The following is a 21,594-nucleotide window of genomic DNA, read 5'->3' on the forward strand; positions in this document are numbered from 1 at the left end:
ACTGACTCACACATCCACGGAAAAATTAGGGAGACGCACACTCGAGCATGCACGTCATGTTTGAGTCCCTGTTTCTGCATCACGAGGCACAAAATCAAAGGTAAAAGGTGGTGTCACACAACAAATGAGGTTTTTAACTTACAATGAAACACAAGCTGAAATCAGTGCACGAGCATGCATGTTACCATCGGCCCAGCCTTTAAGAGAGCACATGTTAGATATATGTAGTTATTTAAAGGTGACATATTCAGTAAAACTCCTTCTTCCTGTTCCTGGGAGCATATATCAGGGCGTCTGAGGTGTAAAACTCCTTCTTCCTGTTCCTGGGAGCATATATCAGGGCGTCTGAGGTGTAAAACTCCTTCTTCCTGTTCCTGGGAGCATATATCAGGGCGTCTGAGGTGTAAAACTCCTTCTTCCTGTTCCTGGGAGCATATATCAGGGCGTCTGAGGTGTAAAACTCCTTCTTCCTGTTCCTGGGAGCATATATCAGGGCGTCTGAGGTGTAAAACTCCTTCTTCCTGTTCCTGGGAGCATATATCAGGGCGTCTGAGGTGTAAAACTCCTTCTTCCTGTTCCTGGGAGCATATATCAGGGCGTCTGAGGTGTAAAACTCCTTCTTCCTGTTCCTGGGAGCATATATCAGGGCGTCTGAGGTGTAAAACTCCTTCTTCCTGTTCCTGGGAGCATATATCAGGGCGTCTGAGGTGTAAAACTCCTTCTTCCTGTTCCTGGGAGCATATATCAGGGCGTCTGAAGTGTAAAACTCCTTCTTCCTGTTCCTGGGAGCATATATCAGGGCGTCTGAGGTGTAAAACTCCTTCTTCCTGTTCCTGGGAGCATATATCAGGGCGTCTGAGGTGTAAAACTCCTTCTTCCTGTTCCTGGGAGCATATATCAGGGCGTCTGAAGTGTAAAACTCCTTCTTCCTGTTCCTGGGAGCATATATCAGGGCGTCTGAAGTGTAAAACTCCTTCTTCCTGTTCCTGGGAGCATATATCAGGGCGTCTGAGGTGTAAAACTCCTTCTTCCTGTTCCTGGGAGCATATATCAGGGCGTCTGAGGTGTAAAACTCCTTCCTGTTCCTGGGAGCATATATCAGGGCGTCTGAGGTGTAAAACTCCTTCTTCCTGTTCCTGGGAGCATATATCAGGGCGTCTGAGGTGTAAAACTCCTTCTTCCTGTTCCTGGGAGCATATATCAGGGCGTCTGAGGTGTAAAACTCCTTCTTCCTGTTCCTGGGAGCATATATCAGGGCGTCTGAGGTGTAAAACTTCTTCCTGTTCCTGGGAACATATATCAGGGCGTCTGAGGTGTAAAACTTCTTCTTCCTGTTTCTGGGAACATATATCAGGGCGTCTGAAGTGTAAAACTCCTTCTTCCTGTTTCTGGGAACATATATCAGGGCGTCTGAAGTGTAAAACTCCTTCTTCCTGTTTCTGGGAACATATATCAGGGCGTCTGAGGTGTAAAACTCCTTCTTCCTGTTCCTGGGAGCATATATCAGGGCGTCTGAGGTGTAAACTCCTTCTTCCTGTTCCTGGGAGCGTATATCAGGGCGTCTGAGGTGTAAACTCCTTCTTCCTGTTCCTGGGAGCATATATCAGGGCGTCTGAGGTGTAAACTCCTTCTTCCTGTTCCTGGGAGCATATATCAGGGCGTCTGAGGTGTAAAACTCCTTCTTCCTGTTCCTGGGAGCATATATCAGGGCGTCTGAGGTGTAAAACTCCTTCTTCCTGTTCCTGGGAACATATATCAGGGCGTCTGAGGTGTAAAACTTCTTCTTCCTGTTTCTGGGAACATATATCAGGGCGTCTGAAGTGTAAAACTCCTTCTTCCTGTTCCTGGGAGCATATATCAGGGCGTCTGTGGTGTAAAACTCCTTCTTCCTGTTCCTGGGAGCATATATCAGGGCGTCTGAGGTGTAAAACTCCTTCTTCCTGTTCCTGGGAGCATATATCAGGGCGTCTGAGGTGTAAAACTCCTTCTTCCTGTTCCTGGGAGCATATATCAGGGCGTCTGAGGTGTAAAACTCCTTCTTCCTGTTCCTGGGAGCATATATCAGGGCGTCTGAGGTGTAAAACTCCTTCTTCCTGTTCCTGGGAGCATATATCAGGGCGTCTGAGGTGTAAAACTCCTTCTTCCTGTTCCTGGGAGCACATATCAGGGCGTCTGAGGTGTAAAACTCCTTCTTCCTGTTCCTGGGAGCATATATCAGGGCGTCTGAGGTGTAAAACTCCTTCTTCCTGTTCCTGGGAGCATATATCAGGGCGTCTGAGGTGTAAAACTCCTTCTTCCTGTTCCTGGGAGCACATATCAGGGCGTCTGAGGTGTAAAACTCCTTCTTCCTGTTCCTGGGAGCATATATCAGGGCGTCTGAGGTGTAAAACTCCTTCTTCCTGTTCCTGGGAGCATATATCAGGGCGTCTGAGGTGTAAAACTCCTTCTTCCTGTTCCTGGGAACATATATCAGGGCGTCTGAGGTGTAAAACTCCTTCTTCCTGTTTCTGGGAACATATATCAGGGCGTCTGAAGTGTAAAACTCCTTCTTCCTGTTCCTGGGAGCATATATCAGGGCGTCTGAGGTGTAAAACTTCTTCTTCCTGTTCCTGGGAGCATATATCAGGGCGTCTGAGGTGTAAAACTCCTTCTTCCTGTTCCTGGGAGCATATATCAGGGCGTCTGAGGTGTAAAACTTCTTCTTCCTGTTTCTGGGAACATATATCAGGGCGTCTGAAGTGTAAAACTCCTTCTTCCTGTTCCTGGGAGCATATATCAGGGCGTCTGAGGTGTAAAACTCCTTCTTCCTGTTCCTGGGAGCATATATCAGGGCGTCTGAGGTGTAAAACTCCTTCTTCCTGTTCCTGGGAGCATATATCAGGGCGTCTGAGGTGTAAAACTCCTTCTTCCTGTTCCTGGGAGCACATATCAGGGCGTCTGAGGTGTAAAACTCCTTCTTCCTGTTCCTGGGAGCATATATCAGGGCGTCTGAGGTGTAAAACTCCTTCTTCCTGTTCCTGGGAGCATATATCAGGGCGTCTGAGGTGTAAAACTCCTTCTTCCTGTTCCTGGGAACATATATCAGGGCGTCTGAGGTGTAAAACTTCTTCTTCCTGTTTCTGGGAACATATATCAGGGCGTCTGAAGTGTAAAACTCCTTCTTCCTGTTCCTGGGAGCATATATCAGGGCGTCTGAGGTGTAAAACTTCTTCTTCCTGTTCCTGGGAGCATATATCAGGGCGTCTGAGGTGTAAAACTCCTTCTTCCTGTTCCTGGGAGCATATATCAGGGCGTCTGAGGTGTAAAACTTCTTCTTCCTGTTTCTGGGAACATATATCAGGGCGTCTGAAGTGTAAAACTCCTTCTTCCTGTTCCTGGGAGCATATATCAGGGCGTCTGAGGTGTAAAACTCCTTCTTCCTGTTCCTGGGAGCATATATCAGGGCGTCTGAGGTGTAAACTCCTTCTTCCTGTTCCTGGGAGCATATATCAGGGCGTCTGAGGTGTAAAACTCCTTCTTCCTGTTCCTGGGAGCATATATCAGGGCGTCTGAGGTGTAAAACTCCTTCTTCCTGTTCCTGGGAACATATATCAGGGCGTCTGAGGTGTAAAACTTCTTCTTCCTGTTTCTGGGAACATATATCAGGGCGTCTGAAGTGTAAAACTCCTTCTTCCTGTTCCTGGGAGCATATATCAGGGCGTCTGTGGTGTAAAACTCCTTCTTCCTGTTCCTGGGAGCGTATATCAGGGCGTCTGAGGTGTAAAACTTCTTCTTCCTGTTCCTGGGAGCATATATCAGGGCGTCTGAGGTGTAAAACTCCTTCTTCCTGTTCCTGGGAGCATATATCAGGGCGTCTGAGGTGTAAAACTCCTTCTTCCTGTTCCTGGGAGCACATATCAGGGCGTCTGAGGTGTAAAACTCCTTCTTCCTGTTCCTGGGAGCATATATCAGGGCGTCTGAGGTGTAAAACTCCTTCTTCCTGTTCCTGGGAGCATATATCAGGGCGTCTGAGGTGTAAAACTCCTTCTTCCTGTTCCTGGGAACATATATCAGGGCGTCTGAGGTGTAAAACTCCTTCTTCCTGTTCCTGGGAGCATATATCAGGGCGTCTGAGGTGTAAAACTTCTTCTTCCTGTTCCTGGGAGCATATATCAGGGCGTCTGAGGTGTAAAACTCCTTCTTCCTGTTCCTGGGAGCATATATCAGGGCGTCTGAGGTCACCAGCAGGTGTAAAACTCTGGTATTTATTTAGTTCCCCTTTGTTTGAAATAGATATATGGATGGATGGATAGATAGATAGATTGATAGACATGCGACTCGACATTGTCAGATTTAGCTGAATCAGCCAATAACAGCTCCTACTTATGACATCATATGTGATATATACTGCTTTTATGAAGCTTATATGAAGCTACATATGCATTAATCCACCTTCTTATCTCAGCCCCACCCACCCACACATCTGCAGCACCCACCCACACATCTGCAGCACCCACCCACACATCTGCCCCACCCACCCACACATCTGCCGCCCCCCCCCCCCCACCATTAGGGCTAATTTGCCTGCTGCCGATGCTCTTGTCCTCGCCATCCACCGAGCAGCATTATGGATAAATGTTTTGTTACCATGGCACCGGGTGCTGGTTGCCATTGGTAGCTCCTTCTTCTGGCTGGCCCGTGATTATTACGCCTTTCATAACCAGTAATTACAAAAGAAAGCCTACATCTCAAAAACCTACAAAACACATAATGGCCTACAATGACACATAATTGCTGTAATTGCCGTTGTCATTACACCTCCATCAGCCACTCGCATGGCGGCTCCTGGCGGCGCTTGTGTACCGTCGCCAACAAAGAAACACAAAGGATCGCATGAGCCACAGTAACGTCATTTTCCGCCATCATTTAGTCACTTCCACTGTAGCTTCTGTACCAGTCAGTTGTTTTCACACCACATGGTAAATGATGCCAGGACTCGTCTCTTTTCTGGTTCCCACAGTGCTGGAACTGGATACTGCATACTACATACTGTATACTACATACTACATACTGTATACTACATACTACATACTGTATACTACATACTGCATACTGCATACTGCATACTTCCATACTACATACTACATACTACATACTGCATACTACATACTGCATACTGCATACTACATACTACATACTGCATACTGCATACTGCATACTACATACTGCATACTGCATACTGCATACTTCCATACTACATACTACATACTCATCGATCAGACAGTATGCAGAGCATTTACCCAAAATGCATTTCGCTCCTGCCCGAGCCGAAATCAGCCGGCCTGAAGCTGATTTCTCTTAAGCTCTAAACTCTGTAAACTTTAGCAACATTTGAAACATTTTCAGGAGAGAAAGTAGTCGTTTAGATCCCCAACGTGTTGAAAACCTGACAAAATACCGGCTGTTTACAATTTTGTTCCCACAAATTCGGTGCTACTAAAGCTAGCCGTAGTGAGCAACGCACTTCCAGTTATTTTCACAAAATAAAATACCCGTTGCCTTTTATCATAGGGAAAGCCATTACCATACAATTGGTGCTTTTGTTTTGAAAACAGGAAGTGAACCTACCCTCGTTGTAGCTAGCTTGAAACTGCCGTTTTGACAGGAAATGACGATCGGCAACGTCACGTTACGTTGCATCTTGGGTAGTTTGAGTATGAGTAGTAACCTCATGATGCATACCCAACATTTCGGAGAATCTAGGATGCATCCGGGAACTTAAAACAAGTTAAAGTTAGTAGGAGAAGTATGCGGTTTCGAACACAGCCTATGTGACGCCTACACAGATTACCCACAATGCACTTGTTTCCTCTACAGTTCCATTTACCTTTTGTTTACAATATAAAAGGGAAAGAACTGACATTCTGGTGGGTCTGAAACTCTGATCAGGACCAGAACTTCCAGAGAGTAGAAGGAAAAGGTGAAAACTGAGCAGGGTGGGGAGGTCAGTAGTTCATGAGCTCCTGATTTTAACATTTAACCACATTTCAAGATAAAACATTATTGTTCATTTATAGGATTAATATTCATCAGGAAGGTTTTTTTTACAGTAAAATTATTTTTAGTTATTTTAAACACATTTTAAAGATATTTTCTGGAAAAAAAGGAACTAATTTAGATTTTTTTTAAATTGATGTTATTTAAAGATTTTCTTTTAAATTAAAATCTGGTGTTGGTGGAGGAGGGGGAGGAGGGGGGCGGGACTCAGCTCATGATGTCCTGCTCTCTCAAAGGAAATTCTGCCACCTTGTGGACAGGAGTGCACACTGCAGGAGCTTTAACGTTGCAGAACACTCCTTGGTGTCTCGTGTCAACACCACGTGACCGCTGATACTACAAGGCCTGCATCGACAGGGAGGTGCTCCTTACAAGTGTTTCTACATGAGGATTATGTGGATATTTGGATATTTCTGCCCCGCACACAACCGTTTGACTCAGTGACTCACAGATGATGCAGATGGAACATTAATATTTACTTTCTGTTTTAGTAGCAAGATTAAGATAAAGAAAATGGAAATGATATAAAATTGTTATATTATTATTAATATAATTGAGCTTTGTTATCGTTTAGTTTTGCTATTATGATACAATATCCTGAAAATACAAGACTTTTGATGCATTAAATTGGTAAATTAAAAAAAAAAAAAGAAGATCATCTCTTTTTTGCATGGTAAACAAATAAAACAGGAAATAGAATTTCTAGTTTACTTTCTGTTTTAGTTGCAAGATTGAGATAAAGAAAATGGAAGCAGAAATCTGTCGTTAATCACCTGTTTCACTCGAAAACAAGCCAACACTGAATGAATAATGACCGTTTAAAAGCATTATTGTTTATTTATAGGATTAATATTCATCAGGAGTAAAATTCTGTTATTTTAAACACATTTTAAAGATATTTTCTGGGAAAAAAGGGAACTAATTTAGGAAATAGAATTTAAATTTGTGAATAGATAATAGATTTGACACTAAAATGAAAATTTAAACTCTATTTTTATTTATTAAAGTCCTGAGGATGAACTTTGCATCCGTCCAGTAATTTATTTATTTATTTATTTGTTGTTGTCTGAAGCTCGACAAATATCAGCTTTTTTTAGTCGCGTGTCTTGTGGGAATTCTCGGTGAGCGATGACACCAGAATCTATATTGGCCGGCAATCTAGAAAGGTAATTTCAAGCCTCAGTCATATTGTGTTGCAGTGCTGGTTTCCACAGCCTGATAAGGGTGTGTGTGTGTGTGTGTGTGTGTGTGTGTGTGTGTGTGTGTGTAATGGTGTGTTTCGTGGAAGCCTGGTGGAGGAGATAATGCAGTGATGGATTTCTTTCATCCAACCATTGTCAGACATTTCCACTCACACACACTCACACTTCATATTTCCACACGTGTCGGTGTGCATGCATGCGTTCTGCATGTGTCTGCGCTCTGATTGGCCGTCCCTCGGCCTGATATCGGCCCCGGCTCGTGCTCCATCCTCATGTTAACCTGCAGCCTGCGTCTGCAGCGCGCTGATAAAGCTCCTTTTCGCTGTTATTGTTCAGAGGTGGCAGCAACCTGAAAGTGACTCGTCAAATTGTCAGCTACACCCTCCGTTTCTACCCCCCCCTCCACTCCAGAAACACTTACAGAAAACCAGGAAGTCTTTTTTTCCAGCACTGGAGGTAAATGTGTACAGTAAATACACAAAGAGACGCATCATTTAATGCTTAACCCTCATAGGGTCCTCGGCCTGCTGGGTCTGGTGGACCCATTGCTTTTTGGGGCTTTTAATTCAACATAATCAAACCTTTTTTTGTTAAAATACTCTGCAGATGTTTACTCCATCCCAATTGCAAGTATTATAAACAACACATATGTTAAATTTTTTCCCTTTACCTTTGTTATATTAAATTGATGAATAAAAATGCCACTCGTTTTTGTTAATTGTCTTATTAAAATCACATCTGCATCCAAAGAGTTGGATGTAAATCAGTTTTTATATTTAAAAATATATTCTATACGTGTGAGTTGTATTTTTATGGAGGAATGAAACTGGCAAAAATAAGAATATGTAAATGTCTCAGAACATAAATTAATCCGGCAATAAATACCACAAGTATTTTAGATGTACAAAATGCAACATTAACTGATATTTATCTTTAATTGTTTGATTTAGTATTAATTTGCTAATTAGTATTAATTTTCATTTTTAATCAGTTTTAATCATTACTTTAATTCTTTAATTTATTTTGTCTCTTTTTATTTTAATTAGACATTTTCTAAATATATTTTCCTCTTTTTTTAAAAATGTATTTCCCAAAGTGTTTTTACATTTCTGTATTTATCTTAAATTCCTGAATATTCATTGACGTATTTATTTATTATTGTATTATTTTGTTTTCCTACAAATAGAAAGAGAATGTTATAAATCTTATCTTTGTGGATTCAACATGTTTATCACCTGACCTGTGTGGGCTGGTTTAGGTCCAAACTGGTCTCACAGAAACAGGTGAAATAAACACAACCTTCTTAATGACCCCTCAAGGACACGTCGTGTGTTTAAAACCACGGAGACGACCTTCTGTGGGGTTATTCAGATGTTAAAATGTATTAAAGCTTGACTGATGATAATAAAAAGCAAAAAAAACATGAAAATAACAGGATTTCTGTGGAGTTTGGACCTCTCAGAGCAGACACGGCTGAAGTCCACATTTTAGTCTCTGTGTGTTCACGTTCCAGTGCAAGTTGACTTTATTAGTACCCATAGGTAGATTTGTTCTGCAGAAAATGTGGATTTAAACCTTTCAAACTGCCTGCAGAACGTCCAGTTCCACCCATGCTCTGCCAGGCCTTCAGTTAGCCTGAGAGGAGCTAACGGTGGCTAACTCTGTTCATGCTTTTTCTTGGTGTTGGGTGATTGGTTGCCCTTCTGGGAAGCTGCTGTTGCGTTACGTCGAGGCTCGTTGCTTTCGGTGTTGGTGGTGAGAGGGATAACGTGCAGAACACGTGGGAACAAACCTCCTGCTCAGCTCTGGATGCTTTTCAGGATCTCTGTGATATTCTGCCGGGTTCCTTTTTCCTGGAGCTTCTCCAGTTCCTGTGGTGAAAGTAGCTTCCTTTTGACTGATGTCGGAGTGGTGGATGTTGGTCCTGGGGTTAGTTTCAGGGTTAGTCGTATCCTTCAACATCTGCCTAATTCGAGTGACAACCGAGCAGATTCCTGTCACATTTTCAGTCCATTTGTTTGTGAAGAGGGGGGATGGAGCTCCTCAAGGGTAAGAGGAGGGAAGGCAGCACTCGAGGTGATGGAACACTCTAAAGAGTTTCCCTGTAAAATAACAGTAAAATACTGGCAGCAGGGACACCAGTATTTTACAGTGTACTGTTATTTATTTTAACAGTATATTACCGTTTTTTGGATTTTTTTAAAATTTATTTTAGTATTATTATTGTTTTAAATGATATAGCTGTTGTGTGTCTTTTAATTTATTCTTGTATTTTGTTCTTTTTATTTTTTTGTTTTTATTTTTCTGTACAGCACTTTGGTCAACTGAGGTTGTTGTAAAATGCTTTATAAATAAAATTGGATTGGATTTGATTACAGTATATGACCGTAGAATTATGGTAGGTGTTGTAGTTATTTTACAGTGCAAATACTGTTATTTATCAAACAGTATAATACTGTTTTTTGGATTACAGTACATGACGGTGGGATAACTGTGTTTTATTTGTCATTAATTTTAGTCATTAATCTCCTCAATGCATTTACCAAGAGCCTGTACAGGGCCTCGGTCTCCTGGTGACTTTGTAATGTATATCTGCGTGTCATCTGCATATCTATGGTAGTTTATTTTTAATTTTTTTTTATAATCTGTGCCAGTGGGAGCATGTAGATGTTAAACAGAAGAGGTCCCAGGATGGAACCTTGGGGAACTCCACATGTGACTCTTGTGTGCTCAGATGTAAAGTTACCTATTGATACAAAGTACTTCCTGTTCTCTAAGTATGTTTTGAACCAGTTTTAGTACTTTTACAGCGCATCTATCGTAATTTATTTAACAGTATAATAACGTAATTTGGGATTTGGACATGAATTCATTACAAATACTGTTTTATGCTGTTAAATTAGTTATCTGCTGGTATTGTTAACCCCTTAACGCCTGAATTTATATAGCTGTATATAAAAAAATGTTTTGTGTGTGTTTTAGCCTTTAAGTAGATGGTAAATAATGCTGAGATTATTAATTTCACTTTTGCACAAAAAATAAATAGAAATTTTGGTATGTTGCTTATTTGCAACACCAGACATAATGGTCAATAATAAGATAACAACAACACAGTAATATAACAGTGAAAAAACAATGTTTTTTCATTCACCCTTTTTTTTTTTTTTTTTACATATTTATTTATATAAAGGTTCCTAGGTCCGTAGTGAATATGGACTAACCGGCATTGGGGGAATAAAGATGCTATCTCAGCTGGTTGATTGAGTCAAACGGTTTGTAGCATATATGCGACAATAAGCGTTTAACTGTTAATTTACATGTGAGGGATGAATGTTCAACAGTATTTTACAATTATTGTCAAATACAGTCGGATACTGTTGTAAATCCACCGTAAATACACAGCAGTTCGTTACAGTGTGGGATCAAGAGAAGAATATCTGTAAGAAAAAGAAAGAGGAAAAGCCTGCTTTGTGTCCAGTCCCTGAGCACCTTGAGGGATGAGTTGATTTCCCGTCAAATCTGCCGGTGGATCATCGATAATCTCCGCCGGGCCCCTCGGTCTGAGGACCAGGAGCAGAGACGTTACTATAAAACAGAAAAACAAATGGAGGAGAAGGGTGTGTTTGTTTCTCTCTGCCCAGAGAATTAAAGGAGTAAAAAAAAAAAAGGCCTTCAATTTTCCACTTGAGCAGATTTCAATTTGCACACACATCCCCCTCCATGGCTCCATCCTGCCGGTGTTCCTGACAGCGTTTAGGCTGCCGGGATGAAAGATGGCTCCCTCTCAATCATTTGTTTTCCGGCGGCGGCGGCGGGAGGCGCCTCCAATAAGAAGCTGTGTCTGTTTCCAGCAGATGTGTCGGGGCAGCAGATCAGGTTTAACCGTGTGGGAGTAGATGGAGGCTGATACTCTGGCTCTGCACTTCATTTGTCACCCAAGGCTTTAATGGAAACAGAAATCTGTCGTTAATCACCTGTTTCACTCAAAAACAAGCCAACAATGACCATTTAAAAGCATTATCGGTCATTTTTTAGGATCAATATTCATCAGGAAGTTTTTTTAACTGAAAAATTCTGTTATTTTAAACGCATTTTAAAGATATTTTCTGTCATTTGAAAGTGAAAAAGGGAACTAATTTAGAATATTTTTAATTGATGTTATTTTACAGATTTTCTTCTAAATTAAAATCTGGATTATAATAAGTTTATGTACTAAGTATAAAAAATGTAAAACAATAAAATAAGTTCTGAACATCTACAGTGTTGAGTTATTTCAACATGATTCAGGGTAGATTAAACTATTTTTAACATATAAATGGCCAAAATATCATCATTAATATTTACTTTCTGTTTTAGTAGCAAGATTAAGATAAAGAAAATGGCAATAATAATAAAAAAATATATAATTATTAATATAATTCAGCTTTGTTATCGTTTAGTTTTGCTTTTATGATACAATATCCTGAAAATACAAGACTTTTGATTGATTAAATTGGTAAATGAATAAAAGAAGATCATCTCTTTTTTCATGGTAAACAAATAAAACAGGAAATAGAATTTAAATTTGTGAATAAATGATAAATTTGACACTAAAACCGAACCGGTGGTTACTGAAAGGTCAGAAATTCTTCTTTATGGCGGCTGATGTGGTCCGGTCCACAAACTCCGCCCCTCACAGCCTGGACGTTACTGTCAGCGTAACAAACAGATGTTTCACAGCTCATTACAGTCACAACCTTTGGAAATGAGGATCAGTATTTGGGTTGAAACAGATGTTACTGAGGCCTCCCTTCCAGCCAAAAACAGCTGGACAAGGAGAAGGTCCTCCATGGTGGGGATGAAAGCGCATGAACCATATTCAGAAGGGTTTTAGTTTGAAAATGAAGTTTGAAAGAAGGTTACGGAGTTTCTTCTTCTGTGGAGCTGGAGTTCATCCCGCTGACACCGGGAGACTCGTAATGCGAGCCGGAGTGATGGCTGACATTTACACGAAGTCCTGCTTTGTGTCGGTTAAATGTTCAGGAGAAGACGGCGAAGCCTCGCAGGGACGAGCGAGACAACCTTTTAAAATCCCCCAACAAAGACGCATTCTGAGGCTGTTAAGAGAATCTGTAATGAGCAGCGGCGTCTCGTTCGGTCTGAGGACGATCAAAGGCTTCTCTGCTAAGTAAAAGCTGCGTTACAGGAGTGTAAAAGAGGAGGAATAAAAGCCTGGATAACCATCTCTGACTGCAGCGTTCTGATGTTTGAAATATTCCAAGAATGAAAAACATAAAACAGCTGAAATCTGTAGATGATGATCGATAAAACACAACTGATGCTTTTGTATATTTGTAAAAATCAACTCAACAATTTGCCATAAAATAACCTTTTTGTTGCTGTTTTACCGAGTTATGCTGAGACGTGGAAGTGAGACGTTGACGTGAGACGTGAAAGTGAGACGTGGAAGTGAGACGTTGACGTGAGACGTTGACGTGAGACGTTGACGTAAGACATTGACGTGAGACGAGGAAGTGAGACGTTGACGTGAGACGTTGACGTGAGACGTTGACGTGAGAAGTGGAAGTGAGACGTTGACGTGAGACGTTGACGTGAGACGTTGACGTGAGACGTTGACGTGAGACGTTGACGTGAGACGTTGACGTAAGACGTTGACGTGAGACGAGGAAGTGAGACGTTGACGTGAGACGTTGACGTGAGACGTTGACGTGAGACGTTGACGTGAGACGTTGACGTGAGACGAGGAAGTGAGACGTTGACGTGAGACGTGGAAGTGAGACGTGGAAGTGAGACGTTGACGTGAGACGTTGACGTGAGACGTTGACGTGAGACGTTGACGTAAGACGTTGACGTGAGACGAGGAAGTGAGACGTTGACGTGAGACGTTGACGTGAGACGTGGAAGTGAGATGTTGACGTGAGACGTTGACGTGAGACGTTGACGTAAGACGTTGACGTGAGACGAGGAAGTGAGACGTTGACGTTAGACGTTGACGTGAGACGAGGAAGTGAGACGTTGACGTGAGACGTTGACGTAAGACGTTGACGTGAGACGAGGAAGTGAGACGTTGACGTGAGACGTTGACGTGAGACGAGGAAGTGAGACGTTGACGTGAGACGTGGAAGTGAGACGAGGAAGTGAAACGTGGAAGTGAGACGTTGACGTGAGACGTTGACGTGAGACGTTGACGTGAGACGAGGAAGTGAGACGTTGACGTGAGACATGGAAGTGAGACGTTGACGTGAGACGTTGACGTGAGACGAGGAAGTGAGACGTTGACGTGAGACGTTGACGTGAGACGAGGAAGTGAGACGTTGACGTGAGACGTTGACGTGAGACGAGGAAGTGAGACGAGGAAGTGAGACGTTGACGTGAGACGAGGAAGTGAGAAGTTGACGTGAGACGTTGACGTGAGACGTGGAAGTGAGACGTTGACGTGAGACGTTGACGTAAGACGTTGACGTGAGACGAGGAAGTGAGACGTTGACGTGAGACGTTGACGTGAGACGAGGAAGTGAGACGTTGACGTGAGACGTGGAAGTGAGACGTGGAAGTGAGACGTTGACGTGAGACGTTGACGTGAGACGTTGATGTGAGACGTTGACGTGAGACGTTGACGTGAGACGTTGACGTAAGACGTTGACGTGAGACGAGGAAGTGAGACGTTGACGTTAGACGTTGACGTGAGACGAGGAAGTGAGACGTTGACGTGAGACGTTGACGTGAGACGAGGAAGTGAGACGTTGACGTGAGACGTTGACGTGAGACGTTGACGTGAGACGTTGACGTGAGACGTTGACGTAAGACGTTGACGTGAGACGAGGAAGTGAGACGTTGACGTTAGACGTTGACGTGAGACGAGGAAGTGAGACATTGACGTGAGACGTTGACGTGAGACGTTGACGTGAGACGTTGACGTGAGACGAGGAAGTGAGACGTTGACGTGAGACGTTGACGTGAGACGAGGAAGTGAGACGTTGACGTGAGACGTGGAAGTGAGACGAGGAAGTGAAACGTGGAAGTGAGACGTTGACGTGAGACGTTGACGTGAGACGAGGAAGTGAGACGTTGACGTGAGACGAGGAAGTGAGACGTTGACGTGAGACATGGAAGTGAGACATTGACGTGAGACGTTGACGTGAGACGTTGACGTGAGACGAGGAAGTGAGACGTTGACGTGAGACGTTGACGTGAGACGTTGACGTGAGACGAGGAAGTGAGACGTTGACGTGAGACGTTGACGTGAGACGTTGACGTGAGACGTGGGAGTGAGACGTGCTAACGGACGTGCTAACGGACGTGCTAACGGCAGAGGATACTGAAGGATAAACCCTGATGTTTTGGCTTCATTTTGTTCCACTGTGTGGGGAAATATTTCCAGAGTTTTTCTCTCTAAAACCGATCGTAGCTTCATATTTATAATATTTATTCTCCTTCTGATGAGAATTATCACAGATTAGAGAGACTTGGAATGATAAAGCCTTTTCTACACTGGTTAGTGTGCTGCCATCAGAGTTTTGAAGGTGATACGTCATCGCAGGAAAACTGTCAGAGCAAAGGAGGGATGGCGGCAGGATGAGAAAGAAAGACACTTTTTAAAGCAGCTGTCTAACCGTCCTTCATAATAAATCAATTACAGGCTGCCTGCACAGCCCGGCCAAACTTCCATTTATTATTATCCTCTCATTAAGCATTTTAGGCACAAAGTGGCACTTTAACAGAAAGCAGAGAAAGTGTGGAGAGAAACCTCTGGGTGACGGGTACATGGGTCATTTTATTCTCTCCTATTCTACAGAACAGGGTCCACAGACCTGAGAGGATCCTGTCGTGGTCCAGAGTCTGAGGCTGTGTTCGAAACCGCATACTGCATACTACATACTACATACTACATACTACATTCTACATACTACATACTACATACTACATTCTACATACTACATACTGCATACTACATGCTACATACTGCATACTACATACTACATTCTACATACTACATACTGCATACTACATACTACATACTGCATACTACATACTGCATACTACATTCTACATACTACATACTACATACTGCATACTACATGCTACATACTGCATACTACATACTACATACTGCATACTACATACTGCATACTACATTCTACATACTACATACTACATTCTACATACTACATACTGCATACTACATACTGCATACTACATTCTACATACTACATACTACATTCTACATGCTACATACTGCATACTGCATACTACATACTGCATACTACATACTGCATACTACATTCTACATACTACATACTACATACTGCATACTACATACTGCATACTACATTCTACATACTACATACTACATTCTACATACTGCATACTACATGCTACATACTACATACTGCATACTACATACTACATACTGCATACTACATTCTACATACTACATACTACATTCTACATACTACATACTGCATACTACATGCTACATACTGCATACTACATACTACATACTGCATACTACATACTGCATACTACATTCTACATACTGCATACTACATTCTACATACTACATACTACATTCTACATACTACATACTACATACTGCATACTACATACTGCATACTACATACTACATACTGCATACTACATACTGCATACTACAAACTGCATACTACATACTGCATACTGCATACTACATACTGCATACTACATTCTACATACTGCATACTACATACTGCATACTGCATACTACATACTACATACTGCATACTACATACTTCATACTACATACTGCATACTACATACTGCATACTACATACTGCATACTACAATACTACATATTGCATACTGATCGATCAGACAGTATGCAGAGCGTTTACCCACAATGCATTTCGCTCCTGCCCGAGCAGAAATCAGCCGGCCTGAAGCTGATTTCTCTTAAGCTCTAAACTCTGTAAACTTTAGCAACATTTGAAACATTTTCAGGCGAGAAAGTAGTCGTTTAGATCCCCAACGTGTTGAAAACCTGACAAAATACCGGCTGTTTACAATTTTGTTCCCACGAATTCGGCGCTACTAAAGCTAGCCGCAGTGAGCAACGCACTTCCTGTTATTTTCACAAAATAAAATACCCGTTGCCTTTTATCATAGGGAAAGCCATTACGGTACAATTGGTGCTTTTGTTTTGAAAACAGGAAGTGAACCTACCCTCGTTGTAGCTAGCTTGAAACGGCCGTTTTGACAGGAAATGACGATCGGCGACGTCACGTTACGTTGCATCTTGGGTAGTTTGAGTATGAGTAGTAACCTCATGATGCATACCCAACATTTAGGAGAATCTAGTATGCATCCGGGAACTTAAAAAAAGTTAAAGTTAGTATGAGTAGTAGGAGAAGTATTCGGTTTGGAACACAGCCTGAGTTCAGTTTCAGACGATATAAAAAGTGTCTCTTGAAGTTCTTTACTGCATGGCAGAGGTAAAGAACGGTTAATCACAGCATTGATCGGTTAATCAGAGCATTGATCGGTTAATCAGAGCATTGATCAGTGAATCGGAGCATTGATCGGTTAATCACAGCATTGATCAGTTAATCAGAGCATTGATCAGTGAATCGGAGCATTGATCGGTTAATCACAGCATTGATCGGTTAATCAGAGCATTGATCAGTTAATCAGAGCATTGATCAGTGAATCGGAGCATTGATCAGTTAATCAGAGCATTGATCAGTGAATCGGAGCATTGATCGGTTAATCAGAGCATTGATTAGTGAATCGGAGCATTGATCAGTTAATCAGAGCATTGATCAGTTAATCAGAGCATTGATCAGTTAATCAGAGCATTGATCAGTTAATCAGAGCATTGATCAGTTAATCAGAGCATTGATTGGTTAATCAAGTCAAAGTCAAGTCAAATTTATTTATAAAGCACATTTAAAACAACCACAGTTGACCAAAGTGCTGAACAGAAGTAAAATCAAATAAAACAAAACAACAATAAAAAAGAATTAAAAACCACAGGGAATATTGATCATTGATCGGTTAATCAGAGCATTGATCAGTGAATCAGAGCATTGATCGGTTAATCACAGCATTGATTGGTTAATCAGAGCATTGATCGGTTAATCAGAGCATTGATCAGTGAATCAGAGCATTGATCGGTTAATCACAGCATTGATTGGTTAATCAGAGCATTGATTGGTCAATCACAGCATTGATCAGTGAATCAGAGCATTGATCGGTTAATCAGAGCATTGATCGGTTAATCAGAGCATTGATCGGTTAATCAGAGCATTGATCAGTGAATCAGAGCATTGATCGGTTAATCACAGCATTGATCAGTTAATCAGAGCATTGATCGGTTAATCACAGCATTGATCAGTGAATCAGAGCATTGATCGGTTAATCAGAGCATTGATCGGTTAATCAGAGCATTGATCGGTTAATCACAGCATTGATCAGTTAATCAGAGCATTGATCGGTTAATCAGAGCATTGATCGGTTAATCAGAGCATTGATCGGTTAATCACAGCGTTAATCAGAGCATTGATCGGTTAATCAGAGCATTGATCGGTTAATCACAGCATTGACTGGTTAATCAGAGCATTGATCAGTGAATCAGAGCATTGATCGGTTAATCAGAGCATTGATCGGTTAATCAGAGCATTGATCGGTTAATCAGAGCATTGATCGGTTAATCACAGCGTTAATCAGAGCATTGATCGGTTAATCAGAGCATTGATTGGTTAATCAGAGCATTGATCGGTTAATCACAGCATTGATCGGTTAATCACAGCATTGATCGGTTAATCAGAGCATTGATCGGTTAATCACAGCATTGATCGGTTAATCAGAGCATTGATCAGTGAATCAGAGAATTGATCGGTTAATCAGAGCATTGATCAGTGAATCGGAGAATTGATCGGTTAATCGGAGCATTGATCGGTTAATCGGAGCATTGATCGGTTAATCGGAGCATTGATCGGTTAATCAGTTAATCAGAGCATTGATCGGTTAATCAGAGCATTGATCAGTGAATCGGAGAATTGATCGGTTAATCGGAGCATTGATCGGTTAATCGGAGCATTGATCGGTTAATCGGAGCATTGATCAGTGAATCGGAGCATTGATCGGTTAATCAGAGCATTGATCAGTTAATCAGAGCATTGATCAGTTAATCAGAGCATTGATCAGTTAATCAGAGCATTGATCGGTTAATCAGAGCATTGATCAGTGAATCAGAGCATTGATCAGTTAATCAGAGCATTGATCAGTTAATCAGAGCATTGATCAGTTAATCGGAGCATTGATCGGTTAATCGGAGCATTGATCAGTGAATCGGAGCATTGATCGGTTAATCAGAGCATTGATCAGTTAATCAGAGCATTGATCAGTTAATCAGAGCATTGATCAGTTAATCAGAGCATTGATCGGTTAATCAGAGCATTGATCAAAGCTGTGATAATTCTCTTATTTCTTCTTTTCGTTGTGAAAATGCTGTTTTATTGAAACGTTTTTCTCGGCTTTGACGCAGTATCGCAGCTGAATAACCAAAGCCCCCCCCCTTGTCACAGGTGGTGTACAAAAACAACGACATCCGTCTGGAGCTGTCCCGAATGGCTCGACTCCTGGACTCCAAGATGAAGATCCAGGGCGAGGTGTCCTACCAGTGCGAGAACGTGGCCACGCTGGACCCCATTTCCTTCGAGATGCCCGAGGCCTACATCAGCCTCCCCAAGTGGAACACCAAGCGGATGGGATCCATCTCCTTCGACTTCCGCACCACCGAGCCCAACGGCCTCATCCTGTTCACCCACGGCAAACCGCAGGAGCGCAAGGACGCCGCCCGCAGCCAGAAGAACACCAAGGTCAGTGCGTACACTGGAAAAAATCAAAGTCTTACCAAGTATATTTGTCTCATTGAGTAGCTCATTACACTTAATATGAGACACAACTGCCTAACAAGTTCTATTTCAGCCAGATATAGGGACTTGTTTGAAGACAATACATCTGGAATATCTTGTTAAATGAAAAAGTCTTGAAAACAAATTGTTTTGAGTCATATTTCACATGAAACAAGCTTTTTTTTTTTACATTTGAAGAGGTTTTTAAGCTAATTTCAAGATCACTTTTATCTCAAAAGTCCTAAATATCACATTTTATTTCAAGAAATCTTGACAAGCCGATTTTCACTAGTTCCATTGGCAGATTTTTTTTTGCTCATTTCAAGCAAAAACGTCTTTTATTTGTTGTTTTTCTTACTTATTTTTGGAGGGGCATTTTTTCCAGTGTAACCCTCAAAGTCTTCTTTTAAATTCAACTCTGGTGTAAAGCGATGTCGTGCTCATGATGTCTAAAGGTCAGTGGAAGGAAAGTGGCCTGTGTTCAGATATCTCAGAGCTGTGTTTTCCTCTCACTTACCTGCATATCGTCAGAAAGATCAGAAGCGGACCTGCTTAGATTTACGCCCTGGGCGAAACCAACACAACAACATATTATATTATTTGTATTATTAGGAACCGAGCAGTGAAACTGCAAGGACCCTTTTGTGTCTGTACGGTTTCTTATTATTCCGTCTTTCCGTCCAATTCTTTGCAAAAGATGCTTGAAAACTTGAAATTTTGCGAGCGCCACCTGCCAGTCGACGACATGAAAGAATCTAAACTTTATATTTTTGGGAGTCGCTCATTGACTCTGTAGCGCCCCCTACGATGCTTAAAAATGGCCCCCGCATTGGGGTTAGTTTCACGTGGGACGACGAAATTCGGTACACTCATTCATCATGCCCAGACGCACAAAAAAGTCTCATGCCGCCATGGTCCTGAGAAAGATGAATGCTGACCTTCCATCTCTTGTCCAGGTGGATTTCTTTGCCGTGGAGCTCCTGGATGGCAGCCTGTACCTGCTGCTGGATATGGGCTCAGGGACCATCAAGGTGAAGGCCACCCAGACGAAGGTGAACGACGGGGGCTGGTACCATGTGGACATCCAGAGAGACGGACGCTCAGGTCAGTGAAGCTCAAACAGAATTCAGACTTTTTTTTCTCCTCAGAAATAGAAAGAGTTAATGAACAATGTCGTCAGGACTAGTTTTCTCCAGCTGCGTCTCCTGGCCAAAGTTAAAATGCACTGAAATAAACAACTCATAAGATTTACTTTAAAAACCCTTTGTAAGTATTTGCACTCAAATGATTTAAGTAATATTTAATGCTTCAATATCAATTAAATTTTACTCACCATAAAACATAACAGTTTTGAAGATATTAAGTAACATTTACTTAATTACATCTAAGTTTTAAGTTATATTCATTTAAACAAATTAAGTAAAGTCTACTTGTTTTTCATGGGCAGGAACATCATTTTACTCAAAATTTTAAGTAAATTTTATATATCTGTAGTATTTGCTGTTATGGAGTAACTTAGTAGATTTTAACGATACACTTTCAGAGTAAAGTTTATGTAGTATTTCTAGGTTTATGTACATACAACTATTAAACATTTAAATTGTATGAGGAAACCTAAGTAAAACTTACCCTTCCCCCATAATTCATGTATTACGTTAATAAAATGTTTAATTTTACTTAAGAAGCTCGAGTTCTTACTGAATCTTAAACATACAAGGTAGAAATTATGACAGTTACTCTAATAGAGTTTACTTCATCAAAAAGTGACTTTTTTCAGTGTGTTTTTAAGTGGTCATGACCTTGAGAAAGCCATCCATGCCCTAATAAGTTCAAGGTCAGACTATTGCGATGCCCTTTATGTGGGCGTCTCCCAGTCTTCTCTCAGCCGCCTTCAGCTGGTGCAGAACGCTGCTGCCCGTCTTTAACCAACACCAACAGACGTGTGCACATCACTCCTGTTTTTTTTTTTTTTTTTAAATATATATTTTATTTATTTTTTATTATTATTATTATTATTATTATTATTATTATTATTATTATTTACTTATTTATTTATTTTTATTTTTTTTATTTATTTATTTATATATATATATATTTTTATCACTCCTGTTCTTAACTCTCTCCATTGGCTTCCTGTCCTTTATAGAACTGATTTTAAACTTTTAATGTTGGTTTTTAAAGCTCTGGCAGCTGGGATGCCAGAGCTTTACTGTTATTTATTTTAACAGTATAATACTGTTTTTTTGGATTACAGTACATGACGGTAGGATAACTGTGTTTTAGTAATTTTACAGCGCATCTACCGTAATTTACTTAACAGTATAATAACGTATTTTGGATTTGGACATCAATTCATTACAAAAACTGTTTTATGCTGTTAAATTACAGTTATCTAAATTGACTGATTTAACTTTTAATTTACATGTGAGGGATGAATATTCTACAGTATTTTACAATTATTGTAA

General features: G+C 41.2%; 1 protein-coding gene across 5 annotated transcripts in view; it reads left to right on the forward strand.

The window, feature by feature from the left end:
* Window positions 1-21,594, forward strand: part of LOC142366229 (neurexin-3a-like) — a 126,014-nt gene that overhangs the window by 14,745 nt on the left and 89,675 nt on the right. For all 5 annotated transcript variants that reach the window (XR_012766752.1, XR_012766753.1, XM_075448055.1 and 2 more), the window contains exons 3-4: window positions 18,800-19,093; window positions 20,086-20,233. Coding sequence is in view for 3 of the 5 variants with exons in the window: in XM_075448055.1 (XP_075304170.1) it covers window positions 18,800-19,093; window positions 20,086-20,233 (442 nt within the window). In the remaining 2 variants the exon portion in view is untranslated. The remainder of the gene's footprint in view (window positions 1-18,799; window positions 19,094-20,085; window positions 20,234-21,594) is intronic.

Source organism: Odontesthes bonariensis, chromosome 17, assembly GCF_027942865.1.
Source record: "Odontesthes bonariensis isolate fOdoBon6 chromosome 17, fOdoBon6.hap1, whole genome shotgun sequence".
In the NCBI taxonomy this organism is placed as follows: domain Eukaryota; kingdom Metazoa; phylum Chordata; class Actinopteri; order Atheriniformes; family Atherinopsidae; genus Odontesthes; species Odontesthes bonariensis.